At 43.5% G+C, this 27,339-nt stretch overlaps 2 protein-coding genes across 2 annotated transcripts in view; both read left to right on the top strand.

Moving 5' to 3' along the window:
* The first annotated feature begins 10,650 nt into the window (after positions 1-10,650).
* Positions 10,651-15,749, top strand: LOC125964845 (metabotropic glutamate receptor 7-like). The gene has a single exon (XM_049711535.1). It carries the CDS (start codon positions 10,963-10,965, stop codon positions 11,539-11,541), a length of 579 nt encoding a protein of 192 aa, XP_049567492.1. The 5' UTR covers positions 10,651-10,962; the 3' UTR covers positions 11,542-15,749.
* Positions 15,750-15,768: 19 nt separating this feature from the next.
* The window catches only part of LOC125964795 (uncharacterized), an 82,749-nt gene continuing 71,178 nt past the window's right edge, over positions 15,769-27,339 (top strand). Inside the window, exons 1-2 of the mRNA XM_049711374.1 lie at positions 15,769-15,880; positions 15,978-16,292. Of these exons, the coding sequence (XP_049567331.1) occupies positions 15,769-15,880; positions 15,978-16,292 (427 nt within the window). The remainder of the gene's footprint in view (positions 15,881-15,977; positions 16,293-27,339) is intronic.

Here is a 27,339-nt window from a genome sequence, read left to right as displayed (position 1 = left end):
TCTCTCTCACACACACACACACACACACACACACACACACACACACACACACACACACACACACACCGTCCCTCCCCTTCCCTCAAGCCCTTCCAGACACACTGGCACGCTGTCCCTGGCTGTTCCTAGCAGCTCCCTCCCCATAGCCTCCTGCACTTACTATTCTCTCTGCCTAGAATGTTCTTTCTCTCCATATCTACAGGGGCTGCTCTCTCTGGTCCGTCCACATGTCCCCTTCTAATTAGGGTAGCCCTCTTTCCCTTTGATGCTTTATTGTTCCCATAACCTGCATCATCTGGTAACATGCTGAAAACTTCCATGCTTTCATTTGCGGGTCCTTCCCTCCCCCACCTCTCACTCCCAGATTGCAAGGCTCTCTGTATAATGTTTTCACAGCTGTCTATCTCGAGGACCAAGTACAGTGACTGGCTCCAGCAAGCACTCAGATATTCGTTGAAGAAATTAGGAAATGGACCAGGCTACTTAGCTTCAGAAGCTCTTTCATGGAAGTTCCCATCCCCTCCGTACCAGTTCTCAGCTAGTTGACTGAAGACTAGCACCCTGACAATGAGGCAGCTCTAAACTGTGAATGACAAAAATATTTACTGTGTCTCCGAGGGCCACTTGTGTTTGGTGTTTTATTTTTTTAATAGTTTTTTAAAATAATTTTTAAATTAATTTATTTATTTATTTTTGGCTGCATTGGGTCTTCGTTGCTGTGCGCGGGCTTTCTCTAGTTGCAGCGAGCAGGGGCTACTCCTCGTTGCAGTGTGTGGGCTTCTCACTGTGGTGGCTTCTCTTGTTGCGGAGCACGGGCTCTAGGTGCATGCACTTCAGTAGTTGTGGCACACGGGCTTCAGTAGCTGTGGCTCGCAGGCTCTAGAGTGCAGGCTCAGTAGTTGTGGCGCACGGGCTTAGTTGTTCCGCGGCACGTGGGATCTTCCCGGACCAGGGCTCGAACCCGTGTCTCCTGCATTGGCAGGCGGATTCTTAACCACTGCGCCACCAGGGAAGTCCATGTTTGATTTTTAATTGTAGTGAAATGCACATAAAATTGTATCATCGTATCACTTATGAGTGTAGAGTTTAGAAACGTTCAGGAGATTCACGTTGTGCGGCAGCCAATCTCCAGAACTCTTTTCTTCTGGAAAAACTGGAACTCTCTGCCCTCCAGCAACTGCTACCCCCAGCCCCTGGCACCCACCATTCGAATTTCTGTCTGTATGAACTTGACCACTCTAGGTGCCTCATACAAGTGGAATCGAGAGCATTTGTCTTTCTGTGACTGGTAGGTTAGCATCATGTCCTCAAGATTCATCCATGTTGTAGCCTGTGTCAGAACTTCCTCTTTAAGGCTGAATAATATTCTGTTGTGTATACACCCCGTTTTGCTTATCTATTCATCTGTCAGTGGGCAGTTGGGTTGCTTCCACAGTTTAGTTATTGTGAACAATGCTGCTATGAACATAGGTATACAAAGTATCTTGGAAAACCTGCTTTCAGTTGTGTTGGGTATATACCCAGAAGTGGAACAGGACCATATGGTAATCCTACTTTTAATTTTGAGGAACCACCATGATACTTTGCACAATGGCTGTACCATTTTACATTCTCACCAGTAGTGCACAGGGTTCCAATTTCCTACATCCTCATCAACCCTTGTTATTTTTTGTTTTCATAGTAGCCACCCTAATGTGTGTAAGGTGGTGTCTCACTGTAGTCTTGACTTGCATTTTCCTAATGATCAGGGATGCTGAGCATCTTTTGATGTGTTTATGGGCCATTTATGCATCTTCTTAGCAGAAATGTCTAATCAAGTCCTTTGCCCATTCTTTAGCCAGGTTGTTTGCTTTGTGGTTGAGTTTTAGGAGTTCTCTGTACACTCTAGATATTAATCCCTTATCAGATATATGATTTCCAAACATCTCCTCTCATTCTGTGATTGCCCTTTTCCTCTGTTGATAGGGTCTTGATGCACAGAGTTTTAAAAATTTTCATGAAGTCCAATTTCTCTATTTACCTTTTGTTGCCTGTGCCTTCAGTGTCATATTCAAGAAATCATTGCCAAAATCTAATGCCATTAAACTTTGGGGCACTTGTGCTTTTTAAAAGGACCTTTTAATGACAAGTTCCCCAGTTTGGGGAGTTCAGAGCCCTGAAACCTAACTATAAGTGTTCCCAATGCAGAAAGTACATAAGAACCAGAGTGCTTAATCAACATTTCTGTTGGCAAGCGAGGTCCCAAGGAGCGTGTGGAAGCACAGCAGAAGTAACATGGAGGACTTTTAGGAATGTTCTCTGCCACCTTAGTTTCCTCCCTCTTTCTCCATATATCCCTCCCATTTTTCCTTCCTTCCTTTCAGATAACATGTCTGGGGCAGGATATGGTGAAGAAAATGCTTTTACCTCACTCCCCTATAACAACACTGACCACCCCATGAGACTTGGAGAAGCAATTTGCCTAATTTGGAGAGAAAAACTCCATTCAAGCCCTGCTGGGATGCAAGTTCAAATCTGCGTGACCACAAAACCCACGTTCATGGACCCACTTGCCTCTATTGCTTTTTTAAGTTATAGGAATGCTGGGTGAGGAATGTTGTCTGTTATTAACTAGAAAAACATGATCCCCCTTTGAGCCTTCATGTCATTACCTATAAGATGAAAATGGACAAGCACAGCACATTTCCAGTGTTACTTTTGAAGTTTTCAGTGCTATCTTACATGAAAATAACATGAAGAAACAGAAGAAAACCTGCCTGATTCCCCCTTATGCCTTGACTACTTGGCCTGCAGAGAGGCCTCCAAGACCCTCCTTGGACGATCCAGGGTTCAGCCCAGCACTGAGCTAGACGACCATGGGCTCCCCTTCCAGCCCAGTGAGTCTTTGCATGACTGTTTTGGGTTTTTTTTTCTAGACTCCCATTTCTTAAAAGTTTGAGAGCCAGTCACAGATCTCCATTTCACCCAAGGGCTGGCATGTCACGAGGTCACCAATATTTGTTTTATGTACTGCCAAGAGATTAAGGGGCAGTATAATTTCAGAGAAAAGTTAGGTTCCCTGGAAGTCAGGAACCCCAGCATCCTGCCCTTAAACACTCGAATGACCTTGAGCAATGAAAGGTCTCCAGACCTTCATTTCTCATCTTCAAATGAGAAGACAAATTGGACAACATCACTGTTTCCTAAAGTGTGGTGTGTACACCGCTGTGGAAAGTAAGCAATAGGCAGAAAAAAGTTAGGTGCTTTTATCTTATGTATATATCTATAAATACTTAAATAGCCTCTCAGCTCTACAGTATCTTAGCTATTATTGCTACAGCAAGGCTGAAGTTGGTGACACACACACAAGCAAGACCCAATGCTAGTACATGCGGTGAAGGTATCGCACCTTCAGGAATTGTCCTTTCCACCCAAACTGTCCAGAAAGATTGACACCGATGAAATGGATCGCTATTGTGGATCCTCATATACCAAATTCCCATGAGCTTTGCTGAGAAGACCTCAGCAGTGCATCAAAGCATCCCTTTGATGCAATGTGAATAAGGTTTATAAAAGTTATTAATGGGGGAGGCAAATGTTAAATCTATAGCAGAGGTACTTTCCCCATAGGATGGGGGAGAGGGGAAGTATGTAAGCACCTGTCATAGGGCCTGGTGTGGAGCAGGTGCCCCATACAGATGTTATTACAAAATATTGAGTATAGTTCCCTGTGCCATAGAGGAGATCCTTCTATCTATTCTATGCCTTCTTTGAATGACCGTAGCACTTGTTGTCGGTATCATTTTTATGTCTGTTGTTGCTTTGTGACTGAAAATGAAAAATTTCTATTTGTCCATGTCCTGGCCCTTACATAAAACTGTGTTCATTTATCTATTTCATATTTATTGACTACATCTTAGACACCGTGTTAACTGCTGGTTCTAGATGTTAGTAAAATATAGACCTTCCTGCTCAAAGGGTCACAGTATTTGTGGGAAAACAAAAAACTGAACAACCTATGTCTCTAAGAGCTTTGTACTTCCCAAAGAGAACACACCTCGTAGGTACAATAAATACATGTATCATACGTAAATGTATAAATAGTTAATGGGATTATACACCTGAGATAACTGCTTTTCGATTCTGAGGAAATGATGATTATATTTCACCAGGAGCTCAATACCACTCTGAGAATGAGGGCTTAACCCCCGACTTGACTCACTGCATCGCTTTCCTATATAAAAATACACAAGTCTGTACATACGCTCTAGAAAAAGGCTTATCTGGCATGAATTTCAGATAGCAAGAAGAAAACTTCAAGAGGTTCAGAGAAGCATCCAGAAGCTCAGATGACTGTCTGGCACTAATACAACTTGCTTGACAGGAAAATAGAGCTGTAAATCTCACAAAATTAGATGATCTTTTAAGAATTTCAAACCCTCCTGCTATTAATTGGAAATCCTAGAAGAATAGCTTCTTTTAAAATGTACTGATAATATGCTTTACAGCTTAATATTCAGAAGCCTATGTTTTGGCTAAGTGAGCTTCAGGAAGGAAGGAAATTTGTGGTTTACCTCCACTTACTTTGGAACCGCTGGTTCCAAACATCTACTTCTATGCACAGTCATCTTATCATCTGTAAAATGGAGGCAACTCTAAGACAACAGAGTTACAGAGATGTTGCACAGCTGCACGTGTCATTGTCTTCATTTGTTTCAGAATACCAATAACATCTAAGCTACTACTGAAAGAGTGCTATATTATTTGGGGTCATCTAGTGCAGCTCTGTCAAAGTAAAGAAAAGGGACCTAGAATGACTATAATTTTCCCAAGAGGACACAATTATTTTATGGCAAATCTGGGACAAGAACCCTGATCTCTTTGATCCCATTCCATTGTTCTTTCATTGGGTTCTGAACAACCCAGAGAAATAAAGAGAAATAAAACTCCTGTGTGCTGTGTCACTGGTACAGGACATGGCAAGATTGGAATTGGAGCATTACATATTAAGGGGTATCTGAGAAATTCTTCGAACTAATTGAGATATATACCAGGTACATAGAAAACAGTATGTTTTATGAAGATGATTCTGTGCAATGAACAGAACTGGTAACACACACTGGAAGGTGAATTCTCATTTTCTGGCACCTTGAAAACTCCACCTCAACATACACGTTAGAATAAACATTTGAACTGGGTCATATTTAATTCTGCATGCTCTTGTAAGTCAGAAAAATATTCCATACATCATTTAAGTTGTCACTCACTTTTTAACTTGACTTTCAATTTCTAAAAGTCTTTCCAAACATAAAACAGAGGTGGGAAAATGGTATATGGGAAGCTGCAGAGATGAAATAAGCTTATTTCATTAGGCATAAAGATGAATATCCAAACAACTTCTTCATGGCTGAAAGTGTCCAAATCTACTGTCTTCGTTTTGTAGTCAAGGCTTCTGGAAAAATATGCTAATGGATTCCTTATTACCCGAATGCCCCATATCAGTTTCAGTAGGTATCATTATATATTATGGAAATTTTTCTCAGTGACAGTGAAAGACATCCTGGCTGAACATCCCCCTGCCCATGACACAGAGATGATGGTCTCAAGCTATCTTGAAGGCATTGGAGCCCACACTATCCGTTACTAATATTAATGGAGGATAAAACTTCATATTCTGTTTGCTCTGTATTTGTTAAATCACTTCTTCCCTTCATTAAACTGGATGGCCCATAATTGAGTCTGTAGTGTGTCTATCATTGGAAACTGAACAAATTTTTGTTGGTTTTATTAATGTCATACGTTTCTAGGGAGGGTCTATTCAATAACTAAGTCTAGTTTCACAGTTACAAATAACTTATGATGTAACTTTGAATAAATTAAGCTCATCATAAAGGAAGGATACTGAGAGTTGCTACTACCCCTTCCTTGAGGGGCTCTTGTAAAGCACTAAGTAAAGTAACAGAGGTGTATATGTATGCATATATTTTCAATGATATTTGTACAGACTTAAAAAGAACTCTACAGAATGCATTATAAAAACCTTAATGCTGTGTGTCCCTAGTTCCCAGCTCTCTCATTAAAACTACTTAAATGAACACAATCTTATCTGTTAGGATACTACTTCTTGCAGTACCCTGTCCCCAACCATTTGCCATCCTCTTCCCATTAGTCCTCAAGTCAGAAGCCCCGAAGATCTGTTCATTAATTTATGAACACATTTCTTCATCCAGCCAAGAAAATTGATTGATCCCTTACCAAATTTCAGGCACCATTCTTCAGTATGATTTATAGGCATGTTCAGGAAATCCAGCAGTGATTAACACAGATGAATATAGTCTCTCTTGAGCTGAGGGGGGAGACGAAAGTAAATAAGCAAATATAAAATCATAAGTATAGTGCTTCCCTGGTGGCGCAGTGGTTGAAAGTCCCCCTGCCGATGCAGGGGACACGGGTTCGTGCCCCAGTCTGGGAAGATGCCACATGCCGCGGAGCGGCTGGGCCCGTGAGCCATGGCCACTGAGCCTGCGCGTCCGGAGCCTGTGCTCCGCGTCGGGAGAGGCCACAACCGTGAGAGGCCCGCGTACCGCCAAAAAAAAAAAAAAAAAGCTATGAAAACAAAACCTATGGATGGAGACCTACATGAAAGATGGAAGAGTATAATAATGGCCAGAGTACATTACTGTGGCAGAAGCAGCAGCCCTTAAGGAGGACAACTTTATAAATTACAAATTGGATTTAAATAGACAGGGAATTGAAAGTGGAGACATTATTTTCTGCAGAAGATGATGGACAGGGGAGAACAAAGAAAATAAAACTGAGATTGTTAACAAAATACAATGCTAAGCATATAAGTTAGGACTGAGTCCTTAACTTTCATTTTTATTAATGACTGGGTGAGTATAGATTACTGACTACACAGAACCAAGCCTGGGAACACATTTTATATTTATGACCTTTGTGCCTAAAACTAGATTCTCCTGCAATTTAATATGACACTAGGACAATGACTGGCCAAGTTTTAGATTAATCACTCTTACACAAAGATTTTTCATTCACATAATCTCAAACAAAACTGCGTCACCAATTAAGTTCCAGATCCTATGCACTCTGGCTGAAGATATAAATATCTTGCAAGCCCAGCGTCACTTTCCTCTTTCTCTGGTAACAAATCACACTTTCTATTATGACAATGGCCCCAGTTATCGGCCCAGGAATAAACACTTGACTCAGGAAGAGCCAATTAAAGCCCTCCTTTAGAGTTGATCGAGAGCTTTAAGGTTAGAGTATTTCAATCTTATGAAATTTTTGTAAAACAAAATTATTTCAAAATCTACTAATTATTCTTTAAGTTCTAGAAACTGCATTCTGTGACTGAGAGGACAATTTATTTGCCGTCGTTTCTGCTCTGCCCACTTTATGTTTCTGTTATTGTGAGATAAAGACAGTGGGGAATGGCTAACCAATTCTGATTCATTCAACACATGAGTGCTTCTTAGGTACAAAACACCATTCTGAACATTGTCCGAGGTAAAAAGATAAATAATACCTAGCCCCTTATAATACCTAGCCCCTAACCCTCAAGGATCTTCCAGCTTAGCGAGGGAAATAAAACATGCACACAGATGACTGCAACAAAAAGAAGACAATGATTGCTGCCAGATGTTTGGGGAGAATGAGGAGAGCAAAGAGAGAACACAGAATAAGGCAACATTCAACAGTCAGCCGAGAACTATTTGTTGAGCAGTTGCAAGCTGTGACCTGGAAATGGAAGAGGAGAACATAGATCCTCACATGGGCAGGTGAAAAATCAAGTGTTCTCACTTGTAACACAGCTCTTCAAATATACGTTTTGGCACCAAGTGCCTACTAAGTAGCCTTAAATTAAAACTAAATAAGGATACAGTCTCTATCAAATATAGCCTGAGGTACTGATGCCTACATACTAGGATCACAGTATTTGTGTCCCAAGGATGCCTTTCTAGTGCTTTGCTTCTTTCCCCCTTTCCAAACTAGCTAATGCTGCCTTACCAGGATATCTATTTCACTTGTTCCAGCCTTTTTGATCCAATGTATTGAATAGCAGAATAGGTGAGTTACAAGAGGATATTTTGACTTCAGACAACAGAAATAAAATACTATATAATTGAAAAAAAAGAGGCAATCTTTCAGGCACATGTGGATCCTGGAGTTCACATGTTTTAACCAGGTCCCTTTCTCTCTTCCCCACCCCTTCTTCTCTGCCTTTTCTCCTCTCTGTTATCTCTCATTATGGGATTCAAATATTTCCCTGTTTATGTGGGAGCTTCTGGCACAGCTGCGGGCTTATACGCTCGCAGCTCCAGGGCTGGCTGGAAGGGGCGGGCGCATCACAGCATAAGGTTGCACAAGGTGTGCACTTATATAGCAGGGCATCACATCTATGAGTGATGGATGATCACATTGTATACAGGGGTAGCTTCGCATAGCTTTTACATCACTTTTCTTGAAGATGGCAGTAAAATGGTATGTTTTTACCAAATCAAATAGTGTAACATTGTCCAAAAGATATACATAAAGCATTTAGAGGAAGGAGGCTCCTTTTTCTTTTAACTCCGGCACGGATTGTCTATTGGACAGTGGTAACCCTATGTCATCAACCTCGTTACTCCAGCAGAAGTCCAGGGATTAGCCCTGCATAGCTCTTGTTAGCCTCTATTCCCTTCCTTGAACACTGTAGCCAGAAGGTTTTTTTCCTCCTCAAACCTTAAGTATTGAAACCTGGAGGAGGGGCATGTCTGAAAAGAAAATGATGGACTGGACTCTCCCTAGAAGGAAGATAAATGGGTGGCCAACAAGAAAAAAAATAAAATCCTCTGTACCAGGAAATGTTTGAAGTGTTGTTTGGGTATCAAAAAACGGGTGCCCTACACATAAAGCAACAAAGGATATTGGTCTAAAAAGAACACCATGGCCAAAGGTGCATGGCCTATTTCAACAGAGGATTTGAAAGTTAAAAGTTAACCTGCAGGGCTTCCCTGGTGGCGCAGTGGTTGGGGGTCCGCCTGCTGATGCGGGGGACACGGGTTCGCGCCCCGGTCCGGGGGGATCCCACATGCCGCGGAGCGGCTGGGCCCGTGAGCCATGGCCGCTGAACCTGCGCGTCCGGAGCCTGTGCTCCGCAACGGGAGAGGCCACAACAGTGAGAGGCCCGTATACCGCAAAAAAAAAAAAAAGTTAACCTGCAAAACATTCAATTCAATTTCATCAACATCAACATGGGCAAAGTAAAACTCAGGCACAGGAACAGAAGTGCCAAGGTCATACAGGTGGTTGGTGGAAGAGACAACCAACTTCCCAACTTCTGACTTTTTAGGGGGGGGTGTGTGTGTGTTGTTTTGTTTATGTGCAAGGACATTTTTCTTTAGTACACTAACATTACAACAGAAAGTATAGTCTTGTTTTGGTTTTCTCTGCGCCCTCAATTCTGTATAAGACAGTTTCGCTGCACTCCAACAGAAAGGCTCAGCAAGAGTAGAGACCACCATAAGCAGTACACGTGGGCACCAAGGGCAGATACATTGCCCTTCCTTGTGTAGGAACTAGGGCCACTTGTTGCTTTAATGGGCCAAGTTTGGGCTGGACCTGCAGGAGGGGACACCTTTGAAAAACAGCTTCCTAACTGCACTACAACCTGCTCTGGCATCCTGATTCCACTCCCCAAACCCCCCAAATCTTCAGCCAGAAAAAAAAAAAAAAAAAAAAGAATGGATCACTGGATCACTGGATCGATGGGGAGATTTCTGTCTGCTCCTCCTACTGTCACCTCTTTCTTGCTATTTCCTGCCCGAGGAAACCTGACATCAGCCCAAAGGCATCTCTGGAAATGGGTAGGAGGGAGCCTTACACCTGTCAGCGCCAGAGAAGAAAGTGCGCTCTGCAGAGTTCTCAGTTGTTCCGTCTCTTGCGAGGAAAGGAAGAAAAGGAGCGAATCCGCCACAGATTTACTGGAGACCAGGGTTACTTCATCCGGCTCCGGCCACAGTAACCCCTGAAGACCAAAGATGCATTTCCATTCCCAGCATTTCTTGTTGGCGTCTTTCCCTACAGGCTAGCCCAGTGCCTGGCCCCGGGAAAGTCTCTGCGTAAAGGTTCTTTAGGTCATAAATCAGGCTCCTGTGTGTATGTGTGTTTTTCTTAGGAAAAACTGGCACAGACGAATGAGCAGTAGAGACTGGGGTCTCCCTACTACCCTTCATGCTTGGCAGCATCACCTTCGACTACCTCGCATTCTCCCGGCGCTGACAGCCCCGGCTCCGGACCTCAGGGTTGGAAGCAGTCAGCCCCAGCTAGAACCGCCCTGTCCCGGGCTGATGCCACCCTGCGCCTAGAATGTGCGTGTGGGTGCAGGCGGGCGAGCGAGCGGCTTCTACAGTGAGACCGAAGCAGGAGCTCAGCTTTCGCCTGCGACCTGCAATCCCCAGATTCCCTGGGGACCTCGAAACTCCCAATCGGAGGTACTCCCCCCCCACAGCCGCCCACCCATTCCCTCCCCCCTTACCTCAGCACGCAGCCCCTCCCTGCGTGATGTTGCAAAACCGCGGGGAGGGTGGGCGCTGGGAAGGGTGGGGAGAGACTGAGAGAGAGCGAGGGTGGGAGGGAGTGGGCGGAGGAGGAGAGGGAGCCGAACGCGCATTTAAAGCGACAGCCGTCCTCGCTCTCTCCCCAGTGCTGGGCTGTTGGAGAGCTCGAGCTGCAAGCCACCGAGCGCGAGCTCGAGCGCGGCGCGCTGGCCGGGGAACCCAAGAGCGCACGGCGCCCCAAGCTGGCAGGCGCCGCGGGACCCCCCACCCTCGCCGGCTGCCCTTCCCCGGGCGCCCCTACCCTCCTCGCCCGCAGGAGACCCTGGGCTTCATCGGAGGAGCTCACCCCAAGGGGCCAGGACTCCGGCGGGCCCGCCACCGTCCCCTCCAGTGCCGCCGCCACCGCCGCAGCCGCGGGAGCAGCATGGTCCAGCTGGGGAAGCTGCTCCGCGGCCTGACTTTGATGAAGTTTCCCTGCTGCGTGCTGGAGGTGCTTCTGTGCGCGCTGGCAGCGGCGGCGCGCGGCCAGGAGATGTACGCCCCGCACTCCATTCGGATCGAGGGGGACGTCACCCTCGGGGGGCTGTTCCCGGTGCACGCGAAGGGCCCCAGCGGAGTGCCCTGCGGCGACATCAAGAGGGAGAACGGGATCCACAGGCTGGAAGCGATGCTCTACGCCCTGGACCAGATCAACAGCGATCCCAACCTGCTGCCCAACGTGACGCTGGGAGCGCGGATCCTGGACACTTGTTCCAGGGACACTTACGCGCTCGAACAGTCGCTCACTTTCGTCCAGGTGCTCATCCAGAAGGACACCTCCGAAGTGCGCTGCACCAACGGCGAGCCTCCGGTTTTCGTCAAGCCCGAGAAAGTAGTTGGAGTGATTGGGGCTTCGGGGAGTTCGGTCTCCATCATGGTAGCCAACATCCTGAGGCTTTTCCAGGTGGGGGGGCGCTCCCTCCGGGGCAGAGCGCGCCGTAGCTCCCCGCGCTCATTATCCTGAAGGCTGGCTTGGACTCCAGGGGTGCGGGGTCTGGTCAGCCTTCGCTCATTTCCACCCTGGAGATCCTGCCGAATCCCTCCCACCTCACCCGAGGAGGTACTTTCCCTGCTTGATTCATTTCCCTTCCATCTCTCCCCTGTCCGCGCTCCACTCCATCCGGCTTGACATTCTGGATTTATGGCCCCATTTAGAAGAAACAGTCTCCGAAAAACAAGGCGATGATTTAAATGGGTTTGCATTCGAGTGAAATATGGTTCCAAAACAGGCTTGTAAAAGTGCCGGGCTCCTGTGAGAGCCACCTAGGCGCAAGGAATATGAAAGATGAGAAGACGCCTAGAAACTAGGCATTTCTCAACTCCCCAACTTCCCTGCCCCAAGCCGCCCGACAAGCTGCAGCTGCCTTGGAAAATTTCGAGAAGAGCTTAGGGAGGCAGTTCTTAAACCGAAGGCTAGGTCTTCACCTACATTTGGACGTGAATTGCCCATTTCGCTCGGGTTGGATTTCCCGGCCTGTAACCTGTCTCTGCGAGGGCATGGGGCGAAAGGCGTGGGGACTGTCCTCAAGCGGGGAGAAGCCACCCGCAGACGTGCCCCCAGGTGATTTGCTCTGGGCAGTTGTTTGCACCGTCTAAACTGCCTTTGCGATCTGGCCACTGGCAGGAGCCGGGCGATCAGCTTTCTACTCCTGCCAGCTCAGAGCCCGGAGGAGAGCTCATGCTAACTGCGAAACACAATCGCTTTCTCTGCACCCACCCTGTGCCCATCCTTTCCCACGACCTCCCTAACGCAGCCCCCAACCCCAGTCCTGGGTTTTGAGGACGATTCTCAGAGCCAGACAAGAAGGCGCCTGGAGGGAGGCAGTAGGGTGCGCTGAGCAAGGCCGGGCGGTCCTCTAGCTCCGGGTGCAGGCGGGCAACGGCGGAAGATGCGAGGACGGCGGATCGGGCCACGTGAGCCGTGGGCGGTGCTGCAGTGCTCTCTCACCGCCTGCTCCCGCAGCCTCGGCCCCACGGCTCCTGTGCCGCCCTGGGTATAGATGGATGGCTTCTGGATGAAGAAATTGAGTTTCAGGGTCTGCGTGACTATGGGTTCTCTTGTTTCTCTGTCTTTCTTCCTGTGTGTCTCTCTCCTTGTGTCTCTTTCTCCCTGCTGTTTTTTATTTTTTTGTCTCTCTGTTTTTATGTTCTCCCTTTCAATTTCTGCCTCTCTTTTCCTTCTCTACCCCTATATCCAAGGTTTTTGTTCATCTCTGTCTTGAAGTGATCCTTTCCTAATGCACAGCTCTCTCCCTGCCTGGTAGGACCCAAGCTCAGTTTGTCCCTTCTCCAGATGTTCTGGCTGACCCTTATGCTCCCCGTAGCTAAAAAGTTGGCTCCCTCTCAAGTGCCTTTCCTGAAACATGTTGGGTTTCTGGAGGGGACTCCTTGTGATTCAAGCTGTCACTACATCAGCACCCAGGAGTATGAAGTTTGTGTTTGTGCCAGAAGGAGGGGTGCCTGTCTAAAGCTGCAGCCTGGTATGGCCCCTCTGAGCCTCTGAGCATCTCTAACACCTCTTGAGTATGCCACCATGGAGATCTCTAGATGTTTGCAAGGCCAAAAGTGCTTCTGGGCAGCCTTCACTTTGAGGTAATGCTTTCAGGAAGAGCCTGGGTTGTTGTAAGCAAAACCCAGAAGCACTTCCGTTACCTCTGAGCTTAAACTAGAGAACCTGAGGAGGCAGCGCTGCAGGGAGGATGAGGCCAGAGGTCACCTGAGAACCACAGGGGCAACTCACAGTAGTTTTACTGGAGCTCTGGGGGTTGGAGGCACATTTGCTGTTTGACATTTTAAAAATTATTTTGGTGCCTTCACTTGGAGCTTGGGCAGTACTGCAGATGGGCCTGCCTGTCGAAAAAAGAGTGAAATCTTAAAGTCAAGAGACAGCTTGCCGACTAGGCTGAAGGATTGTGTTTGCTGAAAAAGATTCCAGGGGGAGCTGATTCCTTCTCTGGTGTGTGGATCTGAGGCACTTGCAAGAAAAGAGAGCGCTTGCCTTATGCTTAGTTCCCCCGTTCCCTGGGCTGGGAAGGAAAGGAACTGAATGCCAACATTAGCAGTGTGGGTTGGGACCAAAACCATTCAGAGAAAACACTGTCATTTTCCTCTAATTTGCAAATTGCAGCTATTCATGTTGGATTGAACAGCTGAGGGGAAAGAGCCCCCAGTTTTCACCTGCATTTATTGAGAAGAGGCTGGTAGTAGGAGGGATGCACCAACTTGTAGCTTGTGCTGCAAGCTGGATATAAGCTTGGTGTGAGCATCCTGGTTAACCACTGCCCATGTTCAAATATACAGAGATAGATTCCAACAGTCTCTTCCCATAGCCTTATTTTTGCGTGTGATCTTAGAAGCTCCTGTCATGTAAGTCCAGTCCCCAGTTTCCCAGCCTCTGTAAACCTGCAAAATGAATAGAGAGAATAGTGGAACACAGACCCATTGTTCAAAGACACAGTCACTTTAGGGAAAGAAGAAAAGAACGGGTAGGTGAATCTTCTCTGGGATTGCAGGGTTCAGCTCAATGAAGACTGTCCTGTATAAAAGAAACTCCTCTAAATGGTTGAATTCTTAGCTCTCCAGAGATCTGAGTTTTCTTTTCCCCAGTCCCTGTGGGTTGCTGTGGGGAATGTGCCAAACCTATCATTTGAGATAAAAATTTATGGTGAGGTAAGCTTCTAGGCTGGGGGAAGGAAGACTTAGTGACTGAAATGGGGGATGCTAAGCACTGGGGGGCAAGAAGGAACAAGGAGATAGTAATGGATGTAACAAATGCTGCAGCTGCCAGCAAAGCCTGGATTGAACTTCCTTCCTGAAAATGAGGACCTGGGCAAGAATGACCACTCAGATGTAAACAGTGTCTCTGACTGGGAATTCTCATCTGCCTGCCGGTGGGCCAGAGCTGAGCAAGTCCTTTCTCTCCTCTGTATGCACACTGAACTGGTTAGTAAGTGACATGTCAGAGGACAAGAATCATATTCAGTGGATCTTTCAATTCCAGGAGTTTGAGGCTAATGAAATTAGTGTGTGGCCAGGGCTCTGCCAACTAGAATTAAGTCACTGCAGCCACCCTGCAATGCATTTTCAGCCTGAAGGGAGCATCAGGGAGGAATTTCGGGAGATTTGTTTCTGAGCCTGTACAAAATAATACTCTCCTAATGCTAAGAAAGGTTAAATGTAAATTAATATTGACTACGAGTAACATATTTAAAAAATAATCGCCGAGTAGGGGATGGCTTAAAGTGGAGAGATTATATAATATGGTGTCCAAAGAATAAATCTCCCCTGACCACTGTTTCATGGGCTATAAGTAAGATATATTACAATGGAAATTAATGGGAACGTTTTTAGTCAAGGCTTCTCTGCGATTGACTTGAGAGCAAACACTCTGAGAGTATAAATTACTCTTGCTATGTGCTGACTCTGAATGAACAATATTTCATGTGCAGTGACATGGTCTAAGCTATAGACTTGGAATTGAATGGCATCTGTTTCAATTGTTTTGTTCTCTCAAGAGCAACTAGATAGAAAAAAGTGGTCAATTTGACCCCTGTGGGAGCGTGTTGCAAATCTAAACCTGTGTCCCTCATACCATAAATGAAATACATTTGTAAATTTGTAAGTGTTTTCCTTCTGTTCATTGATGCTTGAGTATAATCTCAAACTTTGGGAGCAACACTTTATACATAAGTACTTGGTTTTCTTCCTTTTTTCTTTCTCTTTCTCCTCTCTCTGTTTCTCTCTCTCTCTCTCTCTCTTTCTCCATCTTATGTAATTGGATAGAACTGGGCACCTAGGATGATGTGGTGTTACTATAGTGGGATTTTTTTTTTTTTTAAATCAACTCTAACTTACCCTTTTAAAAATTTCATAAATACAGGTGTCGGTGCCATTTGGAATAGTCTCTATAACAATTTGTCTCCACATTTACTGTGTTTCAGCAGATTTACCTAACAGATGGTGAGTGGGCAATTTGTAAAGGGGCATTTTTTTAAAAGAGCGGAGAGGGAAGGAATTAGAGACAGGCACATACTATATTTGAAGTTACCTCCACGTGTATTTTATGTATGTATACCCATACAATTAAGAAGTCTTTGGATGTTTTATCTTCAAGAATAATTCAGATAATGGATTACTTGAATATCATAAACATTTAGGGTTTAACAGATTCGTCACATATAGACGTTGAATCATGGATTTAAAAGACCATAGCCAGCGGGCAGCGGCGGGCGGAACGACCGAGGGGCGACGCGGGATGGGCGGCGGGTGCGGGGGTCCGTGCTTCCGCGTGGTGGAGGGCTGGGGTTCGCCGGAGACGCCGGGTTGCTCCGCGTTGCCAGGTTACCGAGAGCGTGCCCCGCGCCCGCTCTTCCGCCCGGGCCGCCCTCGGCGCCGCCTGAGCCGTGGTGCGGGCTGCGTGGGGCGTCGGTTCCGCGGAAGCCTGGGTAGGGCGCTGCGTGCGGGACTCTCGTCGCTCGTGGACGGGGCGCGAGCGCGCGGGGGACGTAGGGCGCCGACCTGGGGCTCCCCGGCGCTCCGGCTCCGCTCAGGGCGCCCGCTCAGGGGCCTCCGGCGCGAGGCCCCCTTTCTGGTCAAGATGGCGGCGTCCAGGCGGGCGGCGCCGAGGTGAGCTGGAGCTGGGCCCGGAGAGGGACGAGTCTGCCAAGCCCAGGACTTGGACCCCGGGCTGGTCTCCAGTCTCCCGGGGAGCGGCAGGTGAGTGGGTGCGGCCGCGCGTAGGTCCTTCTCGTGGGGTGGTCAGCTCTCCGTGCGTCCGCAGATTTCTTTCCTCTGATAGTCAGATCTGGGGTGGCCCAGGTTGGAGGCGAGGGTGCTTGATTGGGGAAACCTGAGGGGTTTACGGACTCTGTTGGGATCGTTTCAGACCCCAGCAAGAAGCTGAGCAATTTTCTCCTGACTCTCTTCCCGGCTAAGTTTTCTCCCTTCTCTGAAGACGCTAGCTTTTCTGAATCACTTTGTTACCCGGGGGGATACAGTTGGTGGTTCTGACCGTGGAACGTAGGACCCGGCGCGGGGAAGCCTGAGCTGGTTCTAGTTACTTTGTTTGCAAAGCACTTGTCTTGTCTTTGGAATCTTTGTGTATGTAACCAACGTTGGGAAGAGCCAGCGTTTATCTCCTCCAAAACACTGCGAGGGGTAACTTTATACGTAAGAAACAAGTGGGCGTTCACATCCATCCCTTTTCCAACCACTGAGCCTTGGTTGTGTTTCCTTTCTTTAAGTTTGTCTCGTTTTGAAGTGATAACAAAAACAAACAAAAAAGACCATAGCCAATTACACAAAGTATACTCTAGTCTCAGTCCTGCCATTAATTAGCTATGTTACCTTAAGTCATTTAATTTTTCTAGGCCTCATTTTTCTCATGTGATGTTTTTTCTTTGAAAAAGTATAGTTTCTAGAAGTCTCTACTCTCTGTGTCATAGTTCAGCTTGGAGAAAACCTGTTCTTATCCAAACTCCATGACATTGTTTTCCAGCTCCAACTTTGGACTTTGAGTGAGTTGGGGGCAACTCTTTAAGGATATTTTCACACAGCTTTTTAAGTTAATATCAGTCTAGCTGACTTGTCATACTCAGACTTTCTCCCATATTCTTTTACCAGTGTGTTCCTTAGTCATATATATAAAGACTGTTGTGGGAAAAAAGACCTCCTGGGTCAGCTTACTGCATGGTCATCGACACAGGGCAGGGAGTAAGATTCTGTGGATTTTACAGAAGCAGATACAGGTTTCATTATCCATGTCCTCTCCCCTTTCATCTTACAAAAACAGCAGGCTTTTCTTGGAGAACTGCCAGATAATGCCATCCTGCCTCCTCACGGGCCCCGGGGATGAGTCTCCCAGGGACTGAACTCCAGTAAAGCAGGTGATTGGCTCATGCGTAGGCATCTGACCTCGGCTAAGTCTATCAGACTCCTCCCCAGGACTTTTCTCTCAGAGAAAAATGGAAGAATTGTCTTTTCTCTCTGGAATTTCTAAGCTGGGGAGATACGACTCTGGGACTCCCAGTTAGCATCCAGCACAAGAAGAGACTTTCTGTAAAATAAAGTCTTGCAGAGGTAAGCAGGGCTGAGCGATGGAGAGAGAGCTGGAACCCTGCTGATACTCTGGAACTTCCAGATCCAACTGTATCTGAATATGGCTGCATCCCTGAATTTCTAGTACTTGTTTGTTGAGGTTGTTGTTGTTGTTGGGTTTTTGTTTTTAAATTTCCTTTGACTATTTTGAATTTGTTTTCAGTAATGTGCATTTGAAAGCATCATAGCTAAAAGAGCTAATTTCCTACATTAATGTCAGGTTTGCTGACTGGCATTCCTTAAGTGAAAAATAATATCCGCTATTTTCTTTAAATAAAATCCTTCTAGCTCAGGTTTGAGATATTCAAAACTCTGCCTCCTACCCCCCTCTTTTCCAACATTTACTATATCACCTTGAAGCATTTGTGACCACATCTTTCCCATCTAGACGCAGTTGAGAGAGAGAGCAAAGACTTCTGATATAAACTGCAACCTGTACGCCTCCTACCTGGAAGCTTTAGAACATACTTGATTCTTGTCATTAAAGCAAATCTTTTGTTGTTGTCTCCAGGGCACAGAAGCATTTTCATGGCATAATCGAGTACAAAGTACATTAAGCCTAACTCTACTTCTCACCCTCTTTTACTTTAAATAGGCAGAAAAGAACAATCTCAAACACATTTTCCCAACAAATAAAATACATATACGATTATGTTTAGAAGACGTTTATGCAACATATAGTTAGACTGATTAATTAATGGACCTTTCGCCAATTGGCACAGTAAATATATATGTTCAATGTGCTTAATTAAAAAGAAGACAATAACATATTTTTACAGGTTAATTATCTGAGAAGAGTATTGTGCCAGCACACTTGATGCTACAGTATTTCATGTTTGACAGGTAATCTTCTTTCAATTATATTTACTGCTAAATGTTTCTTGGATCAAGCTATTAAATTATAAGGTCAAAAGTAAAATGATATGAAATTACAGTGAAAAGGGACACATATCCCACTTTATGAGAATAGAAGTTCTAATTTCTTTTCAATACTACTAGTAGTGACCACAGTACTAATTTGAGCCCTTACTATGAGCCCCTGTGCCCATATACATTTAGTTCTTACAGTAGTTCTGCAAAGGGCATATAATAATCCACACTGTAAAGCTGAAGAAAGTGCTTCTCATAGCTGAAAGTCACATAGCTGGTGAGTGGCAAAGTCTAGATTCAAACTTAGAGTCGTCTGACAATGCCCAGGTTGTTGACCACTATGTACACTGCTCAATTGTTGCACCAATAAAGAAGTGCTTGAAATAATTATAGATTTGCCTACCCTGAAACTGCAGTGATTTAAAGACATCAAAGTTGCCAGTTGCTTAACCACATCTGCTTACAGTAAGAAATTACATTTTATTTCATTTCTAAAACAAGATTAATTCTGCAGGCCCATAGAAACTTGAGCACACAAATCCTACCTCCAAATGAAAGATGCTTGTTTTCCACTATTCAACAGATGGCCCTGTACAGAGGCAATAAATATATAGTAGAATTTTCATTCAAATAAATGAGAAGAGAGGTTTCTTCTTGTCCTGATTCAGTGCCCATCATTATGGATTATGATGGCTCTTCCCAAACTTTACTTCATTCACTCCACTCTTTCTACAAAACTCCAGTAATGGAATCCATCATTCAGATATATGTGCAAAGCGAAAGGACTGTATTAATACAGTTGCTGAAAGTCAAGTTGATAGAGCACAGGAAATAGATCCTAATACATGCAACATTAATGTTTGTGTGGGCCTTGGAGTGAGGGGTAGAAGAATTTTCAGTTTAATGGAATATTTTGCCTCTTGCTATGAAAGTGTGGCTTAATAGTCTTGTAATTGGTCATTTACAGAATCCTCCATCTCTGGGTTTCATGCTTTCTTTACTCTGCAGCTGTCGATTCCTTCTCTTGTTCTGGATGGAAGATAGCAACGAAGCCACTTCAAAGGGCTCAGCCTGCCTTTTTGTGTTATTGTTTAGATGAAGATATTTCCATTTATTAAAGCACACTATTTAAACATTTTTATCATGTTTCAAACTTGACTGTGTTCTGAAGGTGTGAGCACAGGCAGACATAATGGGGGATGTTTTCCAGGAGAGAACATACCCTTATCAAAGGAATTATCAGCATTTTCATGTATGGATTGAGAATCAAATTCTGGAGTTAGACCTGAATTTAAATTCATACTCACAACTTATTACCAGTCTCATCTTGATCAAACAGTTACCACACTTCTCATCAATTTCCTTATCTTTGAAAGCGGAATAAGAGAAGTATGCCTGGTGGAGTTACACATAAAGCTCATCTGATAGAATATTCATAAGGATTTTGCACAAAATATACATGGAAATATTTTAGCACCGAGTTTAGCATGCGATTTGTCTTCAATACATTTAAGAGCTATTATTTTATTATTATTATGCTATCATTAAATATCACTATTACTTAAATGTCATTATTGCTAAAATTGCTGTAAAACTACCGCAATAACCCATGATGAATTCCCCTCTTCTGTTTCCTTTGTGTAAATGGAAAATATATATATAAATCTAGACAGAGAACACTTTAGTGATCCTATTCAGTGGAGTGAGAATTTCCATGGCACTGATTAAAACAAATCCTGAATTGCATGGACTTAAGATAGCAGAGAGGGGCTTCCCTGGTGGTGCAGTGGTTGAGAGTTCGTGACCCGATCCGGGAAGATCCCACATGCTGCGGAGCGGCTGGGCCTGTGAGCCATGGCTGCTGAGCCTGTGCGTCCGGAGCCTGTGCTCCGCAACGGGAGAGGCTGCAACAGTGAGAGGCCCGCGTACCGCAAAGAAGAGAGAGAGGAAAAAAAAAAAAAAAAAAGATAGCAGAGAGGCTAAGAGATTTGAAGTTAGACATCCCCAAATGTGAATTCTACTGTGACCCTCTTCTAGCTCTAGAACCTTGAGGAAGTTACTTAAACTTTCTGAGCTTTACTACTAGTTTCCTCATCTGTATCTTTTTCAGGACTATTTATCAAGCATCTTCCTGTTCTCTATGCTTGGACTATCAATGAATAAGTTAGACAAGAGCCTTTGCCTGCGTGCTCCTTCTTGCATGCTTTCTCCCTCCTTACACTCTCGAGTGGAAACGGATGTTATAAATAAATTCTATGCTTTGTCACAAGTTGATGGGCGCTACGGGTTAAGGAAAAGGATGTGAAGTTCACTGAAGAGGCTTGGGTTGGGAGTGCTGGAGGAGTGTACAGGTAGGTTCTGATTTTAAATAGGGTAGTCAGGGTGGATTTTATAAGTTGACATTTGAGCAAAGACTTGAAGTGAGGGAGTTGTCAGAATGTCTGATGGGGAGACCACTCCCTGGGAGCAAGAATAACCAGTCCCAAAACTCTAAGGCAGAAATATGCCGGGCAGCTTGGAGGAATATCAAGGAGGCCACCGTGGCTGACTTAGTCAGTGGGGAGGAAGAGACAGCAGGAGGGCTGGAGGTCGGATATGTGATGGGATGGATTGGGTAAGCCCTGGGAGGCCATCACATGCATTGTGTCTTTTACTCTAAATGTAGGCAGCCAGGGGCAGGATTTTAGCCGAGGTGTGGCATGAACTGTCTCTTGTTTGAAAAGCATAACTCCATCTGTGGCCTTGAGGATGTGGGGAGAGAGTGGAGTCAGGGAGAATCTCGGGAGGCGACTACAGGATCCTCGAGGTCTATGTTGGTGGCCTGCACCAGGCTGCTAGCGGCTGGTAATTCTCAGAAGTGGCACATTGGGAAGGTTGTGACAGCATTTCGTGGTACCTTGAATGCAAGAATGGAAAGGAAGAGGGGGTCAAAGGTGAATTCGAGACTTAGGGCCTGGGGAACTGGAAAGGTGTGGTTACTGTCACCTAAGATGGAAAAAGTTTGGGGTAGAGCATGTTTGGGGGATTAAAGACCAGTTTTGGAGGTATAAGATTTGAGATGTTTTCGTGACGTCCAAGTAGAGATGCTGAGTACACAGTTGGATACACAAGTCTGCAGTTCTGAAGAAAGGTCTAAACTAGAGATACACTTTAATACAATGGAGATATTAAGAATAATTACATGGAAGCGCTATTTTAAAGATAAAATGAAGTAATGCAATTAGCACTCTGTCTTCTCAAAACATTTAATAACTGTTAGCTAAAATAATTACCTGAAATGAAAAAATACCTATAGTTTGTTTTGTTGTTTGCAGTAAAAGTGAATAAAATGTCACAATTATTTTAATAGTATTTGTGACACAGTAGTTTTAGTTAAGACACCATGACTACAAACATTTACAATAAACCTTTCAGTCTCCTACTTTTCACTCTGATAGGGTACTTGGAACCATATTTTGTAAGGTTTAAGTTCGTTGTCATAGGGTACCTCTTTAATTAGAAGTAATTCTGAACTGTCTAGTTCCATGCAGTTTTATATACATATATGTATAATTATTATTTTATGATTTATCAAACTCAGTTGAAAATTTGCATCACTGATACACATTAGAATTTAAGCATTTGCCCAGGTATTCAAGGAAAAAAATGTACTTGTCTTGTAATTTCCATAGGGGTACTTACTTTCACATCTTCCCTTCACTTTGCACTTGCAGACATGGCAGGAGAAATATTATCTTACTGGTCTTTGAGTTCCCCTTAGCTATCTGCAAGTCCTTGAACAGCCTTTGTGGCTTAACCAAAATTCTCTTCCATCTTCATTCCGCTAACAGATATTGGTCTAAGCATGTACTTATACTAAAAAATGCATGACCACGTTGTCTCTACACATCTATAATTTTATGTTAACACTATCATTATGTAAGCTATACTTTAATTGTAATTATAACAGATTTTATGTCAACACACATCCATTTCTAGTGTTCATCTGGCATTCAAGGGGAGAGCAGCGTGTCGTAAATTTTATCAAAATATAACATCTGAAGAATAGAACAGAGGGTAATTGTGTAATTCTGTATTCACTCTAATTAAGTTCAGTGGAGTTGGCATAATAGAATTAAGATGAAAAAAAAAAAAGACATTGAGGTACCACGGCTCCCTCTCCTAACACACCCTTTTCGTATCCGAGAGCAGAGACTCAGCACCTTTCTGTACAGAAATGGAGACAGGAAGAGGCCAGAGGATGAATGACAGGAACGAATGAGGTGGAACTTTGAAGAGCAACATGGAAATGAAATACTTCTTTTGTATTTGGTAGGTGGGGAAAATGTACCAGCGTGTATGCCTACTGGGACCATGTTTTCCAGAACAGTTAAGCCCAGTGTCAACTATGCTGTCCCACCTTCCTCGTAAGTAGGAACATACTGTTACTTGAATCTTTGCTTCCTGTTTCTTGATACCTGGTTGAGAAGATTATCACAGGAACTGCATCTTGTTAGCAAATACACTGTTTTGAAATGATTGACACTCACTGAAGAGTGGCAACTCCAAGCTTGCTCTCTCTTGATCTTGGACTGTTTAAGTCTGGAGTGCAGGAGTGGGTTATGGGGAAAGACCATTGGAATTCTTATGTCTTCAGCATAATGGTTATAGCATAATGGTTAGGAGTGTAGGTGCTGGTTCAAATCTCTGCTTTCCACTTGCTAACCATATGAGCTTGGGCAATTTACCTGATTACCTGAACCTCAATACTCCTGCCTATAAAATGATGTTAATAATATTTCATCCCCATAGACTTGTTTTCAATGTTAAAATGAAGTCACTTACACCAAGCACTTAATACAATGCCTAGAGCATAGTAAAGTCTATTATTATTACTATTACTACTACTATTATTATTATTACTATCACGATGCCAGGTGCTATTTTTCCTATGCCTTATTCCATTATCTTCTGCCCTGTCCCTCTTGTTTCTGTACAAGGGTAGGTTTGTCACAGAGCATTTTCTTTCCCTAGTGTCTGACTCTTAGTCATCAAGGTGACTGGTCCACGACCCGGCATTCATTGCTGCTCGTTGAAGCAACCCATTTTGAGAAGGGGAGTTGGATATTGATGCCAAGTTGGGTCAAGGAGAGAGAATTTTCTCTCTTCTGCACTCAGAGAGCTAAGTGAAATATTCAGGCCTCAGAAGGAGAATCAGGCAAAGGGCAACATGCTTAATTTCATACCTCAGTGATTAAGAACAAGTCAGACAGGCTGGATTTGAACTCATTTCCGTCATGTACTGACAACGGGATCTTAGGTGCTTTTGTAACCCGTCTGAGGCTCAGTCAACATCTGAAAGAGACGAATAACATTATCAGGACCTAGCGTATCGCCTCGTTGTAATAAGTGAGTAAATCCTTTTAAAACGTTCAGCACGTTGTTTGGCATATAAACACTTAATAAAATTTAGCTTCTTTGACTACTACCGCTGCTAATATTATTAAGTAGCTGAGCAGATCCGAGGCCCATTTTTTTCTTAGATTGCACATAATCATTTGGACAACCAGCTCACATTGATCAACCGTTGCTTATATATAAACGCCCATGAACCCAAAGGTGCTTTAACTCTCTCCCAGTCAGAGCCTGTTCTGGGGGCAGAAGCAACACCGGCACTACCCCCGTCATCTTTGCCTTTATTGTCACTACACTGGCCTGCCGTACTGAGCACTTTCTGTTTGCCAGGCACCAAATTTAGCCCTGCGTATGCACTATATCATATAGTTCTCACACTCAGGTGGGAGACATTATCATCATCCCCAATTTTCAGATAAAGACGCCGAGGTGTTGGAAAGGTAAGAAACTTGACCCACAGCAAGAGATGGAGCCGGAGTATTCAAACCCTTCTCTCTGACCTCAAGAACCCTTAAATATTAGCATACTACTACATCCTGGTAAGAAAATCTGCTTCCAGCCACTCTGGTGAGAGTAGAAATGATTCTCAGTCCCCACGTTCCTCTATTGCCCATGCCACCCTAGCCTCAGGACTAGGGGGGAAAGGAAGTGATCTCTTCAAAGAGCAGCCAAAGGGAACCTACTCCCTCTGCCTTTTCATAATCAACTAACCAATATTTTATTTCCTTCTTAAGAGTCCCCACATGTTCCTTTTGGTACTTAGCTTGGCCTTTTAGAATTCTGACATTCTGTACGTGACTCATCCACTGTATTTCACGTTAATTTATTGAGGTCAAGTATAGGGTCTTACTCATCCTGAAGTCCAGTTATCCCCTGTCACATCTAACTCTGTTCGTTTCTTCTTGTAGGACATCTGCAGATATTTATTTGAATTTTGTTGAATTGTTCTCATCAATAGTACATTAAAAGTTATACAGAAAGTGCTTTCTTATAAGGAAAACCGTCTAAATAGATTTCTAGCTCTTTACTTTTTATAGCACTATTGTAGAGATTATAGATCTCCAGGTAATATTTTTTAGATTGAGTTCTTCATATCATCTTATTTTTACATATAATGATAAATCTGAATTTTCTCTATCAAACCTCCAAGACTTCACTGGCTTGTAAGTTAGCTTGTTGATTATGTGTTGTTGACTTTTCCATTTACAATGATATTTGATCCTGGTAAGGATGGGGCTGGGTGGGAAGGTACATCTTAGGGCCATAAATTGGTTTTGTAGAGAACTAACATAAAGATCGAAAGTCTCATCATATTTCTGCAGAACTCATGAATCATTTTATTATAATTCCGTTCATTCAGGGAGTATAACACCATTTTCAAATTGTTATTCCTAATTCGTTCATCTTCTCTTCCTTAGTCTTAGTGAGAAGAGAGCAGGCTGAATGGAAGAAAGTCATTATGACCACTGGGGCCACTAGGGTAGGCATCAGTCCCAGAGTTTTGTTTTCATCTCTCCACTATTAATATTGGCTAATGTCTTGAGTGCTTACTTGGTGCAAATTACTTAGCCGACCATGGCAAATGGATTGTGTCATTTCATCCCCTGATAGTCATACAATTAATGTATGTATTATTATGATATCCCATAATGCATACATGGAACAGAGCCTCAGAAGTAGTTATTTGCTCACCAAAATATGGTAGATGTGGAATTTGGACTCAGGTCTGATAGACTCCTAAGTCACTCCTAGTGATTTTTACCACTAAATTAAAGTTGTATACCTCTGGAGAGTAGATAGTTTCTAAAATTTCCTCAGCTCTAACGTTTTATAATTAAATTTTTGTCTGATGGCAAGCTTAACAGTTACGATGGGTAGGAAGGAATGCCAGCCTGTTGAATGGAATTTCCCTGAAATAAGCCTGTTTTATGACACCAGTTCACTCATTCATGCACTCAGCATGTATTGAATTTTGCTCTGTGCAAAGGCATTTTAGGCATCACAGTGGAGTGAGCGCCCCTTCCATAGACTCTCCTGCAGCACTCAGAGAAGTCTTGGACTGGTTTGCCTGTTATGGAATGGGGCTTGGTGATAGAAGCCTGGTTTGTCCTCCACTGATAAAACTAAGACATACTCATATGAGTTTATAGGCATCTTGAAGCCGTGGGATAGTAACACACATGAATCTTACCATTTTTGCCTGGGATTAATGATATAAAGGCTTTGGATTTGGGTATGGAAAATGGGTGCAATTATGGGTGTGTTGGTTCTACATATACATGGACATCACGTGTCATCAGCCTGCAGCTACCTGCCATTCCTCACTACTCCTTCTTTTCACAAACCAAACAAGTACCTTCTTATCTCTCCTGTGGATAAGCTCTTGACAGTGGCACTAGGGCCTCCCTCAATAAGTACATCATTGGCTAAACCAGTGGTTTCTCAGATATGCTCATTGAACAGCCCTTAAGGTGGATTGACATTCCACTGCCTAGAATAGAATATGGTGTTCTTTAGAAATCGGGGGGGGGGAAAAAATAGGCCACCAGATGTACTGTCTTTAATTTAAATTGTTTATATATATATATATATATGTATATATATATATATATGAACAATTGTTATATATGTGTATGTATACTTGTTCATATGTATGAATGATTTAAAATTGAAGAGATTATATATATACACACACATATATATATGTATATTTAAATTTTGGCTTCTGTTAGCAAATTAAATTATTAGCAGATCCATACTGCAGGGAAATAACCAATCAGATTTCATTCAATAGCTTGCTTTTCTGTAGATTTATGGTTGTGATTTTATATCTGCAGGTATGTTTGCTGAAGAAAATATTTCTACCACTTTACACAAAATTAAATTCATTTAATACCAATGCGGCATGTCTCAAATGTCTTAATACAGTTTTAATCTTTAATCGCATCAGAAGTATGGAATTAGAAACATACCCCAAAATCATTTGAAGATATAATTACTTTCATTTCCCTTATACTTTTGAGACTTTTGAAAAATAAGTATTTAGTTGTACTTATCTGTTTCTGTCTCTCTAAGGATAGCAAACACTGAAACACAATTCTTTTTAAAAGTCAATATTAAAAATATATTGTCCAAGATGATCAAAACTAAGGAAGTGGCAAAGAAATTCAAAAATTTAAACTTTAAAAGGGTGCTTTTTTTGTGAATGTGTAGTACTTGTTCTTCTGAAGGAATTAATCTTTTTAAAAATTTAATTAACTTATTTTTTATTGAAGTATACTTGGTTTACAGCGTTGTGTTAATTACTGCTGTACAGCAAAGTGACTCTGTTATACATATGTATATACATTCTTTTTCATATTCTTTTCCATTATGGTTTATCACAGGATATTGAATATAGTTC

The sequence above is a fragment of the Orcinus orca genome, chromosome 6 (genome assembly GCF_937001465.1).
Source record: "Orcinus orca chromosome 6, mOrcOrc1.1, whole genome shotgun sequence".
In the NCBI taxonomy this organism is placed as follows: Eukaryota; Metazoa; Chordata; class Mammalia; order Artiodactyla; family Delphinidae; genus Orcinus; species Orcinus orca.
The sequence above is the reverse complement of the archived record's forward strand: the minus strand, read 5'-3'. Positions and strand labels throughout refer to the sequence as shown.

Excerpts from the sequence above, each read along its gene's own strand:
- LOC125964845 (XM_049711535.1), top strand. The coding sequence starts at position 10,963 with ATGGTCCAGCTGGGGAAGCTGCTCCGCGGCCTGACTTTGATGAAGTTT.